This window comes from Lutjanus erythropterus, chromosome 9, assembly GCF_056507025.1.
Source record: "Lutjanus erythropterus isolate fLutEry1 chromosome 9, fLutEry1.hap2, whole genome shotgun sequence".
NCBI classification, from domain to species: Eukaryota; Metazoa; Chordata; class Actinopteri; order Lutjaniformes; family Lutjanidae; genus Lutjanus; species Lutjanus erythropterus.
The window spans coordinates 23,485,844-23,506,078 of NC_139325.1; the positions used below are offsets into that span (position 1 = coordinate 23,485,844).

Below are 20,235 nucleotides of genomic sequence, written 5' to 3' on the forward strand. Positions count from 1 at the left end.
TAAATTGAAAAAATATGTAATTAAATTATAGTTACTAATCAAAATGTTGGTGATTCTTTTCAGGTTCCCTGGCCGAGATCTGCACTCTACTGAGTGCACTCTTCTAGTTTTGAATTTGATGCAACACGTTCCTAAAGTTGAGACGGGCAACAAAAGACTGGGAAAGTTGTGGAATGATCTAAAAACACCTGTTTGGAACATTTGACAGGTAAACTGGTTAAAAGGTAACAGGTGATAATATCATGAGTGGGTATTTAAGGGGCACCCTCGTGTGATCAGTGATTCACAAGCAAGGATGGGACGAGGTTCACCACTTGGTCAAAAGCTGCGTGGACAAATAGTCGAACAGTTTAAGAACAATGTTTCTCAGCGCACAATTGCAAGGAATTTAGGGATTTCACCATCTACAATCCATAATGTCATTAAAAGATTCAAAGAATCTGGAGAAATCTCTGCACGTAGGGGACAAGGCCGAAAACCAACATTGAACGCCCGTGACCTTCGATCCCTCAAGCAGCACTGCATTAAAAATCAACATGATAGTGTAAAGGATATTACTACATGGGCTCGGGAACACTTTGGAAAACCTTTGTCGGTAAACACAGTTCGACGCTGCATCTACAAATGCAAGTTAAGACCAGAGGTGGGTAGTAATGAGTTACTTTTGCTCCCATTTCATGTACTGAGGTCACTTTTTTGAGCAAGTTTCACTTGTCAAAGTAGTTTTAAAGAGACCATTCACCCCAAATTCAAAAAATGGCATTTTTCCTCCAAACTTAATGCTATATTTTTCTGACTAGATTATTTTGGTTTGAGCTGCAGAGTTTTGGAGATAGCAGCTGTAGAAATATCTGCCTTTTCTCTAATATGGATGGCACTCTGATTGTGGTGCTCAAAGCACCAAAAACAAAAAACAAACAAAAAAATTTTGAAAAACAGCAATGTCTCTTTCCAGAAATTATGATCCAGACACTCAAGATAATGCACAGACCTTGTTGTGAGCAGTTTCATGTTGGAACTACTTTTCTTTCCACTGAACTACACCCACCAACCGTATCTTATGCCTGCATCTGCCAGTGGGCCATCACGATAAGAGTAGGCATAACAATGTTGATTCAGACTTGATGTTTTCTGCATATATCTGCATTGGCCAAATGAGTCGGAAATACCAACATATCAGATATCGTCAAAAATTCAATATCATGCATGCCTGTTTTTAATGATTAAGTGAATGATGGCTGAATTCATTTGAACTGCTTCAGTCTTCTGGTACTGTGTGTGCTGGCTCACTGCCATGCTGTCATGGCTTACTGAGAAAAATTAGAGCCATCAATAATATTATTAGTAATACTTGTGCTGTGAAAGGTACTGTTCCAAAAGATATTCCCTCATTTGGTAGTAGCTGCTATCAAAAGAAAACACATTTTAAATGCAATAGCACAATAATGCATCAGAAAGTATGATGTGACTGTCCTTTCACTACCCTGTAATAAGATGCGAATTTATAATTTCTGTTTCTATATTTTTCTTATAAGAACCCATAGCAACCATTGACTTGCCCATAGCAACAGTAGTCCTCCTCCAACACAATACATTTCACACATTCACACATTTTAATGACCCTTGAGCTGGCAAGCTCTAAGATCCTAATAAAGGCTGCAACTGTCAGTTATTTTCATTGTAGATTTATCTGTATTTAGAGTTTTCTGGATTAGTCGATTAGTTGCTTGGTCCATAAAATGTCAAAATTCGAAAAAATGTGGATCAGTGTTTCCCAAAGCCCAGGGTGATGTCCTCATATTTCTTGTTTTGTCCACAAGCCAAAAATATTCAGTTTGCTGTCGTAGAGTACTCAAGAAACAAGAAAATATTCATATTCGGAAGCTGAAAAAAGAAAATTTGGACATTTTATCTTGAAGAAAAAAGACCCAAACCATTATCAGAATAGTTGCTGATTAATTTAATAGTTGACAACTAATCGATTAATCGACTAATCCTTGAAGCTTTAGTACTAATTATGCTTTTATTTAGTGGTTTATTAGTATCAGATGTTCTGGGTGGATCAACCTGTCAAGCTCAGTCTCCAGTATATACCGTAAATTAGAAGCACACAGACAGAGTTATATTGGCTGCTCATGTGTCGATATACATGCTTGATGTATGTTATAGATGGTTGGTATATTTGTACTGAGGCTGTATGTGAGACCTTCTGTTGACCTGCATGCTTCCCTGTGTGTGTGTTTGTGTGTGCAGATGACTGCCCAGGAGGTGCGTCTGTGTGGTCTCCTGCTGCAGGAGCACTTTGGAGAAGTGGTGGCCAAAGTGGGAACACACCTGCTCAGAAGTGGAGCACAGAATTTAAGAACCATCATTCATGAGACGGGCATTTCACTGGATCTGGTACCACTCCTACACTCACTGTCTCGACTTCACACCATGGATATATTACATCATATTTTTAGGGGCATATAAAACATTTTCAAGCAGCGTTTAGCAGTCCAGCCTTTGTGGACACACTGGAAGACAGTCAAACCATTGTAGGTGTAATATGCAATGCATTTACATCCACACACAGTAGTAGTGCAGTGGAAAATACAAACATAACAATCAGTTTTTACATATTTTTTTTAAATGGGACAATACATGCTAATACATTATGTAATATACAAAATACAGTTTCTGTTTTTTGTTGTGTTTATTCAAGACCTCAGTTCGGTCTTTGTTGTCCTCCTTGAAATTTGGCTTGCATCATAGCAAAACTAGCCACAGTTTGGTGACTTTTTCTGTACCAGCACTGTGTGCAAGTTCGAAATTGAAAAAAAGAAGGAAAAATTACCCTATCCTATTTTGTGTGGCTCCCTGTTTCTTTTTGACGTGGTATCAAGACGTATAGAGTATCATTTTTTTATACTAGTATTGTGTTAAAGTTTAGAATTCTGGTATTGTGATGACCCTACAAGCAGCTCTTCCCTCTCCCTCTCTGTAGGTTAAGAAGTCCCTGTGCGTGCTTGCACAGCATGGGGTCTGTGTGTTTAGCTCAGGCCGCAAAGGAGTTGGAAGCCCCACAGAGTATCGGACCAGCTGTGATCGGATTCTGAGAATCCTGCGATACCCACGCTACATTTACACTGCCAAAACCCTGTATGGCGACACCGGAGAGCTCATCATAGAGGAGTTACTGCAGAGAGGCAATATGACCATGAGCAGCACGGTTAAGACAGTTGCGGACCGCCTCACACAGAACATGGAGGGTCAGTAACACCACGTAACACCTGTCAATCAAGCTCCAAAATCTAAACTAAAACAGACGTTTTCTCTTTGTCTCTCCTGTTCTAGAGGGCCGCAGCATGGATTACAGTGAGGTGTCTTCTGCCTTCTCCAAACTGGTGGAGACGCATTTTCTTCAGCGCTGCCCTCCACCAGAGGTAGCAACAACTACTCCAGCTACACCTGCAAACCCTGCTACCCCTGGTACTCCTGCTGCCCCTGTCAGCACCGCTCCGCCCACACCAGAGAGCTTCCCCGACTGTTACAAGGTGCCTCACGTGACACTCATAGGGCGAGGCAAGCGCCAGCTCTCCAGCGAGGATGGAGAGGAACAGAGGAGTGCAAAGAAGGCTAAAATGGATCCAGAGGTGGGCGTTTGGAACACATTAGTTATACTTTTAACACATTTGCTGCAGCTTTAAAGCTATAATCACCTCTTAATTTCACTGTCCTTTACATATAACTTATTGCTTATGTTTTGTGTGACGTCCATCTCTCTGTCTCTGTGTCTCTGCTGTTCAGGTACATGGTGATGAGGGGATTTACTGGCAGGTGAATTTTGAGAGGTTTCATCTCCACTTCAGAGACCAGGCCATCATCAGCGCTGTAGCCAACAAACTGGACCAGGTCAGGTTCATACATGGATGCTTAAATGTTATTTAAGGGATGATCATTTGAAGAAATATTTTTTTTGGCTTTCTTTCAGAGATAAAAATTGAATCACATTTTCATCATCCTCACATTGATTAAATTGAAGAACCAGACCTTTAGGTGTGCTGGTAGGCAGAGTTTGTGACCTATAATGTAGGTAAGGGGTGGGGGGATATATTTTGAAATGAGTCACAATAAAGGGGTGGACGATTCTGCATTGATTAACAAATTGTAAAAAGTTTTAAACTAGTTATGTAACAGTTTTTTCTTACTGATGCCTCTGTATGACCTACATAAGTTAACAAGACCATCCATGAGAAGATTGACTGTTTCAGTATAGTTATTATGAATAACTGCCACTGATTCTCCTTTAATTCTGATGAAATGAGTCTGTGTTTACATGTTCATTGGCAAAGTTACAGTGAGTAGCACGTCAGCCAGTGAAAAAGCAGCAGGGGGAGATTTTTATTTACATATTTTTTTTAATGTTATATTTTGTGGATATTGTAGTGGAAACAATGCTTTTGTTCAAAGGGGCCTCTGAAATGAACAAAATATTACATTTCCTTGAAGTAGCTTTAATAATATGATGTTGATGGAATGAAAAAAGGCAGAGGTCATCTGCGAGGGCAATTTCCAGCAGCACATGTGAGAGTTTTCTTGTAATTCATCTTAACAAAAGGGAGCAGTTGTAAGCCTGTTTTGATTTAGTGTCTAAATAATTACCTTTGACCAAAGAATCAGAATGGCATCATGAGATTCCCAATGATTCCCACCATGAGTGTAGACAGAGCCAGGCTAGCTGTTTCCCCATGTTTCCAGTCTATATGCTAAGCTAACCAGCTGCTGGCTGTAGTGTCATGGTTGCCTTACAGATATGAGAGTGGTATCGATCTCATTCAACTCTGCAAGAAAGTGAAAATGTGTTTCATTATTATGGTGGTTTTATGATAAAATTTTGAACATTTAATTTTAATCACTTAGACCAGCAGTGAAATCGTGAGGACGATGCTGAGGATGAGTGAGGTGACGACCTCGCCCACAGCCACGTGCACAAAGCCCCTCTCAGCCAATGAGATCTTCAGGTCTCTCCCAAGTTACAACATCCCCAGACCCATCTTAGACCAGTACCTCACGCTACTGGTTGATGACCCGGTACGACCTCTTCAAGTCATATTTTCCAATCCTAATTTTTATCTACAAGATACATTTTTTAGATCTATGTTTCCCTTTCGTTTCTAGATGGAGTTTGTGGGAAAAGCTGGTGAAAGTGGAGGAGGGATGTACGTTGTCAGTATCCTTTTTCATTTAGAGGGTACTTGTCAAGAACCAACACACTGTTTTGTATAATTTAATTCATGAAACACAAAGAACAGATGCTTTTCTTAACTCATGTCTTAGATTTGCACAGATCGTTGGCCAATTTGGCTCGGGCCACGCTTGAGTCTGTAGTTCAAGAGAGGTAAGTGAGTTCATTTTTAAATTGTGTATACATGTGATTTTCTTATCATCAGGAACTAATTATAAAGTTAATCATGTTTACAAGGTGGCTGCAGGTCCTTAAAACATTAAAATGTCTTAAATTCACATTTATTTGAAAAAGACCTTGAAAACATATTACACAGACCTAAGTATTCATTTATTCAGGGGTTAAGGTGCAGGAAAAGCTTGAAAATGCACCTTGAAAATTCTTGAAAAGTGCTTGAGTTTGAGGTTTGAAAAGGTATAGGAACCCTGTGTTTAGTTTTAGTGCATACCTGGCCTTAGATATTATTGAACAGCAGCATTAAAATGCCTTAGAAATCTTACATTTAACTTGCTAATACACATAGACACCCTGTTTTAATCTGTCATCAGATTTGGATCCCGCTCGGCACGCATCTTCCGCCTGTTGCTAAGGAAACGTCACCTGGAGCAGAAGCAGGTGGAGGATTTTGCCATGATTCCAGCCAAAGAGGCCAAAGACATGCTCTACACACTGCTCTCACAGAACCTCGTCCAGCTGCAGGTACATCCTCGACATGTGAAGATGCTCTCTCTGTTCCTCTCTTTGTATTTATCTGTTCTTACTGAGCTATTACCCTACTCTGAACTTTTGAACTCTCATCTGATTGAATGAAGAGCTTCCAAAAACAGTCCTCCGTCTTAGCTGTTGCCAGAAATTATTTGTAACTTGGACAAAAACAAGAGCACATGCTGATTACTGTGATTGATTTAAATATTCCCAAAGCAAGATTCAACTCTCTTCAGGCCAGTTTTCTTAGTATTTTAACATGAGTGATGGGAAGTAGGAGCAATCCAAAAAAATCTGATCCAAAAACCTACTTTGAAAATTATTTGGCACACTTTCTGAAGATGCACTGAGTGACTAAGATCATTTTAAAACCAGACCCACAAAGCATCATAGCCTAATTTTTTGTTCTGTGGACAATGAGGGAGGAGTACTTCAATAAAAGTGAACACTGGGCAATTTCACTGATACTTAAATTATGTGAGACTTCAAATTTGACGGAGCAGCCCTGCTCCTTATACTTAAATTTACCTACTCGTTCCCTCTGAACAGCCATTATATTTTTAATTCTTCAGGAAATCCCAAAGACTCCTGATTATGCTCCCTCTCGTACCTTCTATCTTTACACCGTCAACCAACTCCCAACTGCCAGAATGCTGCTCCAGGACTGCTACAAGGTAAAGCAATGAACATACTGTCGCCTTCAGAGTAGTATTGCTTTTTTTTAAAAAACATTTTATAGACTCAATAATAAGCATATAACACAATATTGAAAATAATCGTTACTTGCAGCCCATTTTCAGACAAGAGGACTACAGACGGTATGCATTTTTTGTCTTTCCTTCAGTAATGTCTCATCTCTGGACATTTTTCTCTGTGCAGACAGTAGCCAACCTTATAGAGCGACGCCTGTTTGAGAGCAAAGAGAGCAAGTGAGTTCAGCATAACTATGTGTTCCCATGTTTTCTGTGTCTCTGTCCCTGCAAACCAGATCAGACTCACATGATCAACTATAAAAGTTGTCTGACTCCAGTGTTAAATTTTGTTGACTAATAATTTTTGCCAGCAACATTTTTTAACTGACAAAATGTTGCTGCTGTTGTTGCAAATGAGACTTCCTGAAATTCCTGCTATTCATGCTAAGGTAACCGCACTTCAAACCACACACACACGTTTTTGTTTTTCAAGCTCAAGCTTTTTCAATGTTTTTATCAGCTGACCTGAGCTGTGTCTTTGGCTAAACTTGAAAAACAAGACAAACTAAAAGACAGCACCGCTGTTCTGTAATGTTGTGAGAAGAGAGTGACACAGTCGGTGATCTTGGATCATAAATTAAAAGATCAACTGATGTGCTCAAGATAACGAGTACAAAGTGTCAGTGACCTAAAATTAAAACAGATACAGTATGTAACAAAAAGAATGTAATTTCCTTGAAATGTAAAAACTTTGACTTCCTCCAGGAAGATTAACTAAACTTGTTTTTAGATTTCAGGTGACAAAATCTGCTGTAGATGTAGCTGACTGAAATCTTAGGATATTTAGTTGACTAAAACTAAATTAAAATCAATACAGTCTGACTCACGCACTGTCATTGATCAGATCTTTTTCTGCTTGACTGACAGGCGTCTGCTGGAGAAATCCCAGCGAATCGAGGCCATCCTGGCATCTCTGCAGGCCAGCGGGGCCGAGCCTGAGCAGCTGACGGAGGTCGAGGAGATGATCACTGCTCCTGAAAAGCAACAGCTGGAGGCCCTGCGGCTTCACATCAACAAGTAATGAGCACAAAACAAAACCTCAGTTCCTAGATATTTGAAAGGATATGCTTATAAATAGTTTGAAATAGTTTGTTTGTGGTGCTAAAACCAAGCTAGTATTTCCAACACTGAGTAGCCAAAGAATAGGCCAAAATGACAAAAAAATGACAGGACGAATTTGACTAATCTTCTAATTTATCAGTTTATTCTGGTTGTCACAAAATACCACTGCTCACCATTTAGGAACCATTGATATAAATTACATGGCATGACATGGCCAGAATTGACAAGTGAAATTGAGATTAGTCAACTTTGTCCTTAAGATATGTGTGTTACCTTTTTACCTTAAGGTATTCAGTGTTGGAAAACTACGGTTCTCTTTCCTACAGGTTTCTTTGTTCTGTTGGTGTTACCATTCTCACTGTTGTTCTTCTCCCCTCCAGGTTAGATTCAGCAGAGAACCAGGTGGACGAAACCATTTTTCTACTAGAATCCTACGTCAGCTCCACCTCCATAAGTTGAGAGTTGAGATTCACGAGCACTGCAACCAACATGCATGCATGAATGCTGTCAAGTATCTCTGTTTTATAGTTTAAATAGCTGGAATGTTTCACTTTGAAATGGAATAACATCTAAATAGTTTATTTCTTGTTTTTATTGCACCCTTTATGCATCAGCAAATTAATAAACTGAACACAAGAATTCTTTTCAACAGTTTTAATTTCATTAAAGAACAAACACAAATCAGTAAGACAAACATAAAACAAAGTGATTGTTTGAAATGTAAAACCTTGAAGATGTCTGTATATTAAATAGAAGAATTGTGGTTTAATACACTTTGGTTTTTCCTTAAAATTAAAAAAAGATTATTTACATTAAGTGCTCCCGACCCTGGAAATAGTGGGTAGTGCATTTCTGTTGGACCTTCAAATGCTCTCTTTGGTCCTGGAGGTCCCTGTTGCGTCTGTGTCGAGTTCAGTCCCAGGACTTTCTCCTTGTGCCTGGTACGAGGTGGACTCGCGTGGTAGTTGTCAAAGGAAATGACTGTTGTCATGGCAGAAAAAGTTGGGCTCAGTCCTCGTGGTTCTCATCCTCTCCTCTCTGTTTGCGTGTGAAGAATCCCAGCTGAGGAGAAGTGAGATTTAGAGATTTAAAGGGACAGTTCAGTTTATTTGAAGTGTTTCACTTACATAATGGTGGTTTTCCCATTAGAAAAGGTAAAGTGGGGAAAATATTCTAATTATTGTGTACACTTAAACTGATATTGATTTGCCTTTTGTTGTTGAACCATAGCTAATATACTGACTATCCCTTTGATATTCTGTCCATGAAACATTCATTTTCCTGAAGAAGTCTGAAGGTAAATATTAACATGAAAATACCTTCCATAATATGAAAATGATAAGCGCCAGTAGCAGCAGGCCTCCAATGATGCTGCCAATTAGAATCCACAGTGAGATAGGAATAGCTCTGCCCTTTAGCACCTCCAGTACAGTCTACAGAAAAACAGATGAAGGGTGAGATTAGAGAAACTAAATGCCATTCTCATTTTGCCGTTCAAAATCCCACTTTATTCTTCTTACCTCCCTCCAGACTGTGCCCTCTGTGCCAAGTGTGACGAGGTTCGTCTCATGAGCTGCGAGGCGATAGGCGCCTATTATCCTCACTGACTTATATTTGGCCTAGAAAAAGAGACGCAGAGGTGATGATCAATGTTTCTGTCATAAAACAGAAAAGATGGGCTGAAATGAGCAACTGTGTGCTGCTCTGTGACTCACTTTTCTGAAGAAATCATCGTGAACTCTGCGGCTGACACGAATGATGGCGGTTTGTCCTCTCAGAAGCTGCTGGACTTCACAGACGACCTCAGTGCACCAAGACCTGCTACAGTTCTACACATACGAACATACGGCATACGTGTGCTCATTAGAGATTAAATTTAACAATAAAGCAAAAAACACAAATTCGAATTAAGAAAAGGGATCAATCATAAAATCATATTATAGTTACTCCCATTCAATAATATATAATATGTGCATTTTACTACAATATATAACAATTAGAACCTCACTGCTATATGGGCATACTGATATTACTGGCTCAATATTGGCCTTTCACAGTTACATCGGTATATATCAGTATTGGCCTATATGTTGTCCGGTACACGCTGATATGCAAACTTTTTTTTAAAGATCGTAATGCAGATCGTTTTATTTTTTTAAGCTTTATCTGCATATGAAGATAGAACAAAAATATATATATGTTAAACAATCAAATATACATAACATTTCTATTTGTGTTTTTTAGTTTGTAGTTACTTTATTTTTAAAAATACTGTTTCAGTGGCCTAACATTGTTTTGTAATATTAACATATTCTATATATTACATTCTGTGTAAAGAATATCAGCAAGTGTATTGATGAGAATTTTTTTACTCCCTAATATCGGCATAGCACTCAAAAAATCCAGTATCAGTGGGACTCAATAAACAATATATATAGAAAAAATATGTATACTACAATATATTCAATAGTGTCTGTAAACAAACATAAAAAGCTGCCTTTAAAACTAAAAAAAATCACGTACAGCTCACTTTATAAATGATTTGTATGCAAGTGGTAGTATGTAAGGAACAGGGTGTGTTTATATGTAAACTTTATCTTTCTATGATTAACATGTATTTATCATTTCTTTATTTTTCATGTTTTTTAGTTTTCTTTTTTCTATTTACGTAATATTCATCTGTTTATCATTTTATAAGGCTTACATCTGTAACAAAATGATTAATTATTATCATATATATGTTGTTATTGTGAAAAAATTAGTAACACTTCATTTGAAAAACAGCACTATATTCTGTAAAATATATCGGGAAATATTTATGCTGATACAGACACAGCTGTGTTAGGCCAGTAATACTGTCAAACCAACAAATCTGTCTGGCTCATACACTCATGCTGCACAGTGTTGTGTAGATGCTGTGTTCCCAGGGGGCCTCACCAGTACGTCATTCTGCATCATGTCTTCAGGATGAAGGGCGCGTACGTCTCTCTGTCTGGCCTTCAGCTGGGCTAGATCACCCAGCACGCTGCAGTTCACCCCTGTGGCCTACGGGGCAACTTAAACATGTCAGATATGATCTAATAGAGAGATACAAACACTTGTGCTGCAGCAGTACTCACGTTGTATGAAAAGACCTCAGTGACGGTCATAAAGACTCTGTCTCCCGCAGCCACAGAGGGCAGATTGAGCCTGAGCTCCAGATTACTCACAGCGTAACAGCCGAGGTTCTGCAGCTACAAACACAAACACAAAAATGCTCTAATTTTGTGTTTTTTAGAGTGATAAAGACTCATATATGTTATTTACTGGCAGCTTTACAATAACTTGAAGCCATGAGTTTATAAAACAAGCGTGTGTAGCTTTACCCTGAGGTGCGTGAAGAACTCGGGTCCAATTGCCTCCGACACTGTCCGAGTGGGGTGGACCTCATATCGGTTCAAATTAGAGTCACTGCACAGAAAGAAAAACACATAACTACAAAAACATACTTTTTTTTTAAAGTAGCAAAAGCATCTTATTGCTGAATAATACATACAGTTAGCTGCACATATATACACACATACCTGCTAACAAACAAATCTGGTTCATACTGAACAAAACTCTGCAGCTGAACTGTGTTGTCCCCCAAAGTTTCTCCTCTCTCCACACTGTCACTGGAAAACAAACAGAGGGTTACAGAAACTCACAAAAAAACAGTACAGTTTTCATCTCTTGTTGCAAAGATGATATTAAAGGGATAGCTCAGATTTTTTTGAAGTGGGGTTGTATGAGCTACAGTAGATTGGAGAAGCAGAGAGGAGTACCAGCATGGAGGCTAAGCAATGTGCCGCTGCGGACAGGGTCAGCAGCAAAACACATTTACACTCCATTTAGGATATTTTCACAGCTTTACCTTGTCATTAGGCATCATTTTCCAACAGGAAACTGCTGTTATATAAGCCAAATATCAGTCTCTCCAAACCAACCAAATGGGGGTTGCTGGTCTACCACTGCCTCAATGCCATTAGTTTGTTTGTGTTATTGTGCGACTACAGTGTTTTAAATGGATAGTTCAGATTCACCAAAGTCACACAATAACAAATAAAATAACAGATTGAGGCAGTGGTGCACCAGCAACTCCTGTGTTCTGCCAGGTAAAATGACTGATATCACCCGTGGAGCTTGGTTTAGAGAGAGTGACATTTGGCTCATATAATGGCAGTTTAATGTCAGTGGCTAAAATATGTTTTGCTGCTGGATCCACCAACAGAGTTCATTGCTCAGCATCCGAGCTGGTGCTCCTCTCTCCTTGTCTTAACTGAGGACATGCCAACCGACATTTACCGTAGGTAATACACCACATACAACCCCTCTTCAAATAATGCGAACCATTCCTTTAAAAACCTTCTGTTTATTGAAGTTTCCGGTATTTGTGAAATGTGTGCATGCAGAACTTGTTGCGTTAGTAAGCTACCTGGCAGCATTAAGTTTCATCTGAACTCGACTGTGCAGAGACGTGCAGCTGAACTCAAACTCCAACATGAAGTTTACCTGCAAACAAAAAAAAGAGAGAACAAGCTGCTGAAGTGACACATATCACCTGGAGGAAGTGAAGTATAGAGTGGGCTGAGTCGAGAGAGTGATTTTCTCGTCACGGACGCACTTTTGACTGGGAGCGAAACACTGGATAACTGACGTTACATGAGTGGCTGTTGGCACCAAGTGCCGTACACTCAATCTTAAAGTGGGCATCCTCCTACATGAAAAGAAAAGAAAGTGAGAAAGAGAAAGTGTGCGTTAGCTTTTGATGTAGATCTGTGTAAACGTGTATGGAGAGTTACACGTGGTGCCGCATGTGTCTATGTATGTGGTTTACCCGAATGCTGAGGCTGGAGAAGTGCAGGTTGCGTGAATAGTGCAGCGTCAGGCTGGTGTTGTAGGCGTTTTCCAGTCTGTTCTGAAGCTGCACCTCCACTGCCAGACGCCTACGAGGGCTGCGAATCACATAAGGCTTCTGTCTGTGGAGAAAACACAATGAGAGCTCACTGAAACATGACAAACGAGGAGATGTCGGATTGTTTCAAACTTTAATAGAGGAATATGTCAAATCCGTACCTCGTCCCAGAGATGTCCATATGAGCCTGCAGCACCAGGTCTGTTGTACACACATCATCCTCACCGCAGTCTTTAAAGAACTGGATCTGAAGAGGGAAACGTGGAGAAGAGAGCATGTTCGATGGTGAACAGAGGGAGGAGGACGCGACTACTGAGTGGAGTGTCACGATTCTCTAAATCCATGACTCGATTAAAACCAAATGGGAACATTTTTACATATCGTGTGTGAATGTCCATCACTTAAAAGCCTCTTGGAAAAAAATAACAAAATATCTATCAAAAGAATGTGACTTAGATATCAACTGCTCCCCAGAGTGGATGCAGCTGAGGATTTTAACCATACTTGTACACAGTTGTAGCTATCAGCATGTCCTGTTGCTAAAATGATCAGTGTTTCCCAAAGCCCTAGATGACGTCCTCAAGTCTTGTCCACAACCCAAAAATATTCAGTTTACTATCATAGAGGAGTAAAGAAAGCAGAAAATATTCACATTCACATTTGAAAGTATTCAGACATATTGTATTCGAAAATGACTCGTAACTGTTAATCAATTATCAGAATATTTGGTAATTAATTTAATTGTCAATCAATAATTGATAAATTGTTAGATGAGAGGAAAGTAGTAATGTTTTATATTAGCTTGACATTATCCAAGGACGGGATATACAATTTGATATATCAAGATATTAAAGATTTAAAAAAAAAACAAAAAAAAAACATGGTGGAAATCATGAAATTAAATAAAAGATAATTATGCAAAAAAAGAGAGCAGTCAGTGTTGTGGCACTCACAGATTTCTTGATAGTTGTTGGCCAGCCTTCATCCAGCACCGGCCCAGTCTCTGTGTTGTTGATCTTGAACCGCAGTGAGAAGCTAATTGGACGGATGTAATCTGCTGTGTCCTACGACAGAGACAGACACAAAAGTCACTTATGAAATGAAGTCACTTAGTTTGCAGGGGTTTGTGAATGATGCTTCGATATCAAACTCGTGGCTGATGTATGTACCAACACATGTATGTATGTACTCACATAGACGTGGAATGGCAGTTTGTGGCAGACAGTTTGTCCTGTGTGAACTCGGACTGCCAGCTGGGACTGTCGATGGGAGCTGTCATCAAACAGCGCTCGTGCTGACAACTTCCTGTCGTCCAACATGGCCGACACCCATAGATCTGAGTAGACCGCAGGCGGCGAGGACAGATGGTGAGTGTTGGAAAATTCCCATTCTGATAATTCGTGAGCCTAGTCAAATCACGACACTAGCAGTGATTGCTAAAAGGATTAGAGCGAAGACTGTGAATTTGTGGTCAGTGAAAAAATAAAGTGTTATACCAAAGCTGTTGCTTTGTGGTCCAGGGGAGCGGGAGACGGTCGTGAAGCAGGCGGTGGCATTGAGGCAGGCTGATTCTCTGCCTCCCCTTTGGCAGGTCTTCTGGATGACGTTGATGGAGTGTGGCTGGAAGGACAGACTCACATTGATCTGGACTATACTCCGAGAGCTGGGGACAGAAGGGACAGGGAAGGATAAATACAGGATGTCTGCAGGTTTCAACAAGTTAACATTGTTACGTTAACAACCACAAATTATTTATTTTATTACACAAGAAACTGACTACATGTCATATGAACATAAATCAATGACTACATGTTTTTAAAACTTTTTTTAGTTCATTTAACTGTCAAAATGTATGGGTTGTTAATTGGCCTTTATGTAATTAGGCTACATTGGCTTTAAAAACTTGTTGACTTAACATATAAATCCAGTTCTCTCTTGTTCCTCACATTCATGTATTATTATTATTTTTTTTGTATTATTTATTTTCTTTAATGCAGGAACGAGATGGCTGTAGGTGATGCGTTTAATGTGTTGTCTAGCTTCGTTATCTGTTAGTACTTGAAGCTGTGAAATAAAATCTGTTCTGGCAGTGTCCTTCCCGTCTCTCCCCAGCTCTGCCTCTACCCACCTGAGCATCACAGCGCTGCCCTGTGCTCCCACTGCCAAGTCTATGAGCTCATCTCCATCCAGGTCCAACCGAGCACTCACGCTACGGCCAAAATACTGCAGGGAGGGGGAGATCGACGACCCTGGAATACGCTGAGTGGCAGAAACACAAAAGCAGAGATCAGTCTGGTTGAATCCTCAAATACACCAGTGAAAATGTAACTGTAGTAAAAATGAAAAGCACCTGCTTATAGTTGTGGATGATGTAGATACCGTCTCCGTGGTAGACGTAGATGGCCCCCTTGTGTTCATCCTCAAGAGGGGCTCCCACCAGCAGGTCAGTGAAGCCATCATGGTTGAGGTCTGGAGCGGCTGCCAGTGCATAACCGAACCTGGCATCCTGGGACTTTTCTTCAGACTTCAGAGTGCCGTTAGATACAAACACCTCCTCCTGGGAGAAGAGAAAGAGGAGGGGAGGATGGGGGCAGAGTTGGAGTTGACATACATGATACATTGCAGGTACTAAAAGCTAGATATTATGGTCTGTCTTTTGAGAAAATAGCAATGGAAACCTAACAAGAATTTGTGTATTCTCCTAATGATTGCATAATAATCCATAAGGAGAAGAGTGATGAGTGCCACTGCTGTCTTACCCCACTGAGGGTGTAGATGTAGACTCTACCAGCCTCTTTATTTCCTGAGCCGAGGAACATCGGAGCTGCAACCAGAAGGACATCAGTGATGCCATCCTGGTCAATATCCAGCCCACACACCTCGCTGCCATAGTAAGATCCAATCTAGAGACAGAAACATGCTGTTTCAGCTCATTGCCAGCAGGTGGAGCCCTCACTTTAATCTCTGAGAAAAAGAGATTCCTGCTGCTCTGTTCTCTACTAGAAATAAAGAAACAAATCCAAGAGACTGAAGGGAGAGGAGGGACTCATGAAGAGAGCTTTACCTGCTCTCCATTGAGGGCCTGCACAATGTTGACATCACCCTCATCACTGAGTTCAAACAGGATGACTTTGCCTTTGTGTTTGAATCGAGGAGCCCCGGCAACATACAGCCTCCTCCAGTCACCGACTATCACAGATGACACTGTGTAACCTGCAAACAGATAAATACACATCAGTCAGCGCTGTAAGAGTCTTAGGATACGTTCACACTGCAGACAAAAGAGGTCCAAGATCGATTTTTCTGGCTCAAATGATCAGTGATTTGATGATGAGGAAGGGAGTGCAATGCTACAAAACCTGACAGAATGGAGAAAATTGACAGAAAAAGTCATGATTTGCCTATACCTGTATTGTATCTATTTAAATTTTATTTGAATAGGGATAATGTCTCTCTGAGGGGGTCCCTGAATCCTGATTAGGGAAACTGTCCAGAATATGATGCACTCAACCGAACGTGGTGGCAATTTATGGAGGGCTGACCTACAGGATGGTAAACCAGCTGCTAGATCTATATATCAGTAAATGTGGGCAAAACATAGATCTTATTATAGGGCCATAACGCTCAATAAGGCACACCCTATATGAGGTTAGAGCAGATTTCTTCTGCCAAAAAATCAACCCTGGACTGTCACCACCATGCGAGTAATCTGAAACTAAATCATCTTGGTGTGGTGATATAGGCTCTTAACCTCTGTAGCCCAATGTTGACAGTTAAGTCTGTAAACAACAGACAACTATACTCTTCAGTGCAGTTTATGTAAATATATGTGTACAGTATAATTTCTTTTTTTATTTGTACTTGTAAGTTGTTTTGTTTTGGTTTGTTTTTTTTGCCTTGTTTATCCTGTTCATTCGCTGCTGGTAAGTATCATCTCGGTTTATGTGCCGTTTTCTGTCACTTGTTGTGATGTTATGGAAACATGAAAAATAGCAGGTTTTGGTCAGAGAGTGTGGTCTGACTTCAACCTATTCTAGGGCGGTGTGTTTTTCACATGCTGGTGGAAAGCACTGACATGTGATGCTCTGGAGCCAACTCTCAAATCACACAAGTTCATTCATGAGTCATCTTTTAAAAAAATTAACCTGACAGATAAATAATAAACATATTGCACTCAGCCATTTAGCGGTTTTGAGAATATTTTGATTAATTTATGATCCTTTTAGCATCATGGTCAGTGGTGTGATATGCGTGTACCTAAATAAGCAGCATGATTTTTGAGCTCCAGTGGAAACTCGCTTTCAAAAGCCTCTCTGGGCGGCATGATGCGTCCATTGGTCCCTTCCTTCAACACTCCACCGTCCCAATCGTAGGCACCCACCATCCCAAACAGAATGCCATCCTGGAGAGCGGAGAAGAGCATGAATAAGACACACAAACACAAGCAAAACACACGGACTTTCACACAAAGAAGGACAGCTGACCGAACTTACATCCAGCTTGTGTGTGGAGAAGCCGATCTGAGACATCTCCATGTGGAACGAGCTCTCGTTGTAGCCCAGCGTGCCTGCAGGCAGACACAGGCAGGGTTAGTCATGTTTCTTAACACATCTCCTCCCTTCCTTCCTCTTCCTCTGAGAATCTGATCAATGGCATCATCAGCATCCTCACTCATCCTGAAGACCACAGGTGGCAGACGAGCCTCACCCTTTCCTTTCCTCCTGTCCCTTCCTCTCTGATTTCTCTAGACGTTTAAAGGATGGCATCACTTTTCATCAGCTTTCCTCTCGTGTTCCTGCAGTTATTGTGATAGCTGCTGTACACTCCCTCTACCCTCTTTTCCTTTTTATGCTTTGTCTGCAGGACTACTGTTTATTTTCTCACACGGAAATCCTACTCTATCATCTAAAATATTCCTTCTCCTCTTCTGTCTCATATTCTTGTGTTTCATTCTTTCTCTTCTTTCTCAGACTCTACTTTTAGTTTTTGTATTCTCATGTTTTTTTTTATTTATTTATAGGGATTTTTACACTGAATCTTAGGGTGGGTTCACACCAACCTTGTTTAGTCTGGTTAAGCTGAACCCTGGAGTGTTTACCCCCTAGGTTTGTTTGGGTTTGTGTAACGCCAGAATCAACCTCGCTCTCTGGTCTGCCTTAAAGGGGTGGTGTCAGACCGCTATTAAGTGAGTTTTGGTGAGAACACCATTTGAACAAATCACAGAAGTGTCTCACTGTATGTGTCTTTTCATTAGTCAAAAAATATGTTCTCTTCCTATATGGTGACTGGTGTACTAGTAGTGTGTTTCAGCCACTTTTCATACACACATTGTTAACCCAGGGTTAACCTGCTACTAGCCCTGGGGTAACTGTCCACTGAAACAGAGACTAATGTTAATAATATAGAACGATGCATGACTACTTTTTAGAAACCTTCAGGCCTTTTAAGACTGGCATTTTTTAGACCCATGTTTAGTCAGTTTTCAGGGGATAACCCCACAAACTCTGGAACAGGACCAGCAAGCCCTGGGCTAAAGTTGGGGTGTGTAATGTGCCAGGATTGTGACAGCTTTCTTAGTTCAGGGCTAAGAATCTTGGCTGACGCTGGACAACGAGAAAGTGCAATGTGAAGTCAGACCTAAGGAAATTTATTAATCAAAATATGTTGATTAGTACAACTGTTTTACTGTAGAAAGTGTGAATTCCTTTGTAAACAGGGATTACTATCAGCATAGTATGAGTGTTGTACATCTCAAGCCCTAAAAAAGGACATCAGATGATCCTATTTATATATACAAGAACTGAATGAATGAATTGAATTTGAATTTAAAATACTTGGTTTAATTGCTGCAATGCAAGTAAAAATCACTAACTACATTACACTGAAGACAGTCACATAATATGACAAACTAAAGCTGTTATTTAAATGTTTTAATTAACTTCTCTACATTAGGCCGACACAGATTTATTGATGGCAACCAGAAAATCATCTGTAAGTTAAGTAGTTGAAGTTAATCATTTTAAAATAGGGTTGGTATTTCAATTTGGTCATTTCTCTGTATTAATCCTATGTTATACTGACTAGCATTAATGGAAAGCGTTATTTTTGACTGTAAATATCCCAACTATACATACACAGTACACACAAAATATTTGTATTTATAAGGTTTAAGCATGCTCTATGCACCATGAGACACAACTATATGTATTGTAAAATCTTATGGGTGAATCATGTGGTTTTCAACAGCAGGGATCATTGGTGTTAATCAGCAATAACTTTAAAAACTGCAGCATTGCTGATTTCTTTCTGTCTCTCTTTTTTTTTTTTAATTCATCTGTCATTCATCCACAAACCTTCCAGAGTGAAGATACGATCTCCCAGGGCATCCACAATGTCATTGAGCGCAGCTTCATCGGTCACATTGAAAAAGTATTTGTCATCAGGGTCACTGGCGATGTACTTGATCTCACTAATGAACGTCTCAGGGTCCTGCTGCCGGCGGATGTAATGACCCAGAACCTGGAGCCCAGCGTGAGAGAAAGAGAGATCGAAAAATACTTTTAAAAGGGTAGAATACGATAAATGAATAAACAGATAACATAAGCTCAATAAAACATTGAGGGATTAAACTGGACACAGAGAAAGTGGGTGAGTGAGTGAGAAAAACAGAGAGCATAAACAGACTTTCTGGCATGAATCACAGGAATGACTTCTCCATGTTTCTGAGGGACAGTGAAGAGAGAAAGAGCGATGAAACAATGTTCCCTGTACATCTTCCAGCAGTTTGTAGCTGAATCAGGTGCTTCCCAGTTGAAGGAGAGAAAATTTCCCAGGGAAAAAAGAAACTGGAGAACGTGAATTGATTCACAGCCTTTAATGGTGCAAACAGACAGAAGTGTCAACAATACTGTCTCTTCATCATAGACGCCAGAGGGAAGAAAAAAGAAGGCCATCCCATGTACTCTGAAGTAGCACACAAGTAACATGCAATCAAAACTGGAATGTAACTAAGTACATTTATTCAAGTACTGTACTTGAGTGCAAATTAAAGGGTCTTTACTTGAATATTTTCTTTATATGCTGCTTTCTACTTCACTCAATCTCAGAGGCAAATATTGTCCTTGTTACTCCACTACATTTGTCTGACAGTTTTAGTTACAAGTTACTATTATTACTTTTTCATACCCTTCCTGCCCAGTGAAAACCATGTATCTCCAAATTTGGTGATTTGATCTGGATTAAACCTATAACATGTAACATTTATGCATTAAAACATCTAAAACACTACAACTTCTGTGAATACAGGGGAGACACTGGATATGTCAAAATGTGAGGAAGGAGGTGAACACAACGCAAATAAAATTGAATACATAATGTTGTACACAAACATGAAATCTACCTGAATCATGTCAGATAGATTTTCACTGGTGGTGGTGGCTGTTAAACAATCAAGACAACAACTTCCATGATCCCACGCTACTTCAGATGTCTTCAAACTACGTTGTTTCTTATTGTTTAAATGTGAGAGAGACCCTTTGTGACAGAACATATTGTAC

The 20,235-nt window shown here is 39.9% G+C and overlaps 2 protein-coding genes across 3 annotated transcripts in view; one reads left to right on the forward strand and one right to left on the reverse strand.

Moving 5' to 3' along the window:
* Positions 1-67: 67 nt before the first annotated feature.
* Positions 68-8,385, forward strand: polr3c (polymerase (RNA) III (DNA directed) polypeptide C). 2 transcript variants are annotated; one of them, XM_084726711.1, is made up of 13 exons: positions 68-208; positions 2,254-2,400; positions 2,987-3,251; positions 3,337-3,635; positions 3,790-3,894; positions 4,903-5,073; positions 5,161-5,212; positions 5,320-5,380; positions 5,776-5,926; positions 6,505-6,606; positions 6,812-6,861; positions 7,552-7,701; positions 8,127-8,385. In XM_084726711.1, exons 2-13 carry the CDS (start codon positions 2,254-2,256, stop codon positions 8,203-8,205), a joined length of 1,632 nt encoding a protein of 543 aa, XP_084582837.1. In that variant the 5' UTR covers positions 68-208; the 3' UTR covers positions 8,206-8,385. The 2 variants fall into 2 exon arrangements, with proteins under 2 accessions (XP_084582837.1, XP_084582836.1); XM_084726710.1 differs by lacking the exon at positions 68-208 and adding an exon at positions 318-643.
* Positions 8,386-20,235, reverse strand: part of itga10 (integrin, alpha 10) — a 39,736-nt gene continuing 27,886 nt past the window's right edge. Inside the window, exons 9-30 of the mRNA XM_084726709.1 lie at positions 19,033-19,198; positions 17,173-17,246; positions 16,937-17,081; positions 15,744-15,892; positions 15,439-15,582; positions 15,030-15,236; positions 14,808-14,938; positions 14,176-14,342; positions 13,873-14,015; positions 13,633-13,743; positions 12,841-12,926; positions 12,602-12,743; positions 12,389-12,481; positions 12,200-12,276; positions 11,310-11,399; positions 11,112-11,196; positions 10,866-10,979; positions 10,684-10,791; positions 9,462-9,575; positions 9,267-9,365; positions 9,066-9,179; positions 8,386-8,808 (exon numbers count right to left, since the gene is read on the reverse strand). Coding sequence (XP_084582835.1) covers positions 8,755-8,808; positions 9,066-9,179; positions 9,267-9,365; positions 9,462-9,575; positions 10,684-10,791; positions 10,866-10,979; positions 11,112-11,196; positions 11,310-11,399; positions 12,200-12,276; positions 12,389-12,481; positions 12,602-12,743; positions 12,841-12,926; positions 13,633-13,743; positions 13,873-14,015; positions 14,176-14,342; positions 14,808-14,938; positions 15,030-15,236; positions 15,439-15,582; positions 15,744-15,892; positions 16,937-17,081; positions 17,173-17,246; positions 19,033-19,198 — 2,613 coding nt within the window. The 3' untranslated portion in view covers positions 8,386-8,754. The remainder of the gene's footprint in view (positions 8,809-9,065; positions 9,180-9,266; positions 9,366-9,461; positions 9,576-10,683; positions 10,792-10,865; positions 10,980-11,111; positions 11,197-11,309; positions 11,400-12,199; positions 12,277-12,388; positions 12,482-12,601; positions 12,744-12,840; positions 12,927-13,632; positions 13,744-13,872; positions 14,016-14,175; positions 14,343-14,807; positions 14,939-15,029; positions 15,237-15,438; positions 15,583-15,743; positions 15,893-16,936; positions 17,082-17,172; positions 17,247-19,032; positions 19,199-20,235) is intronic.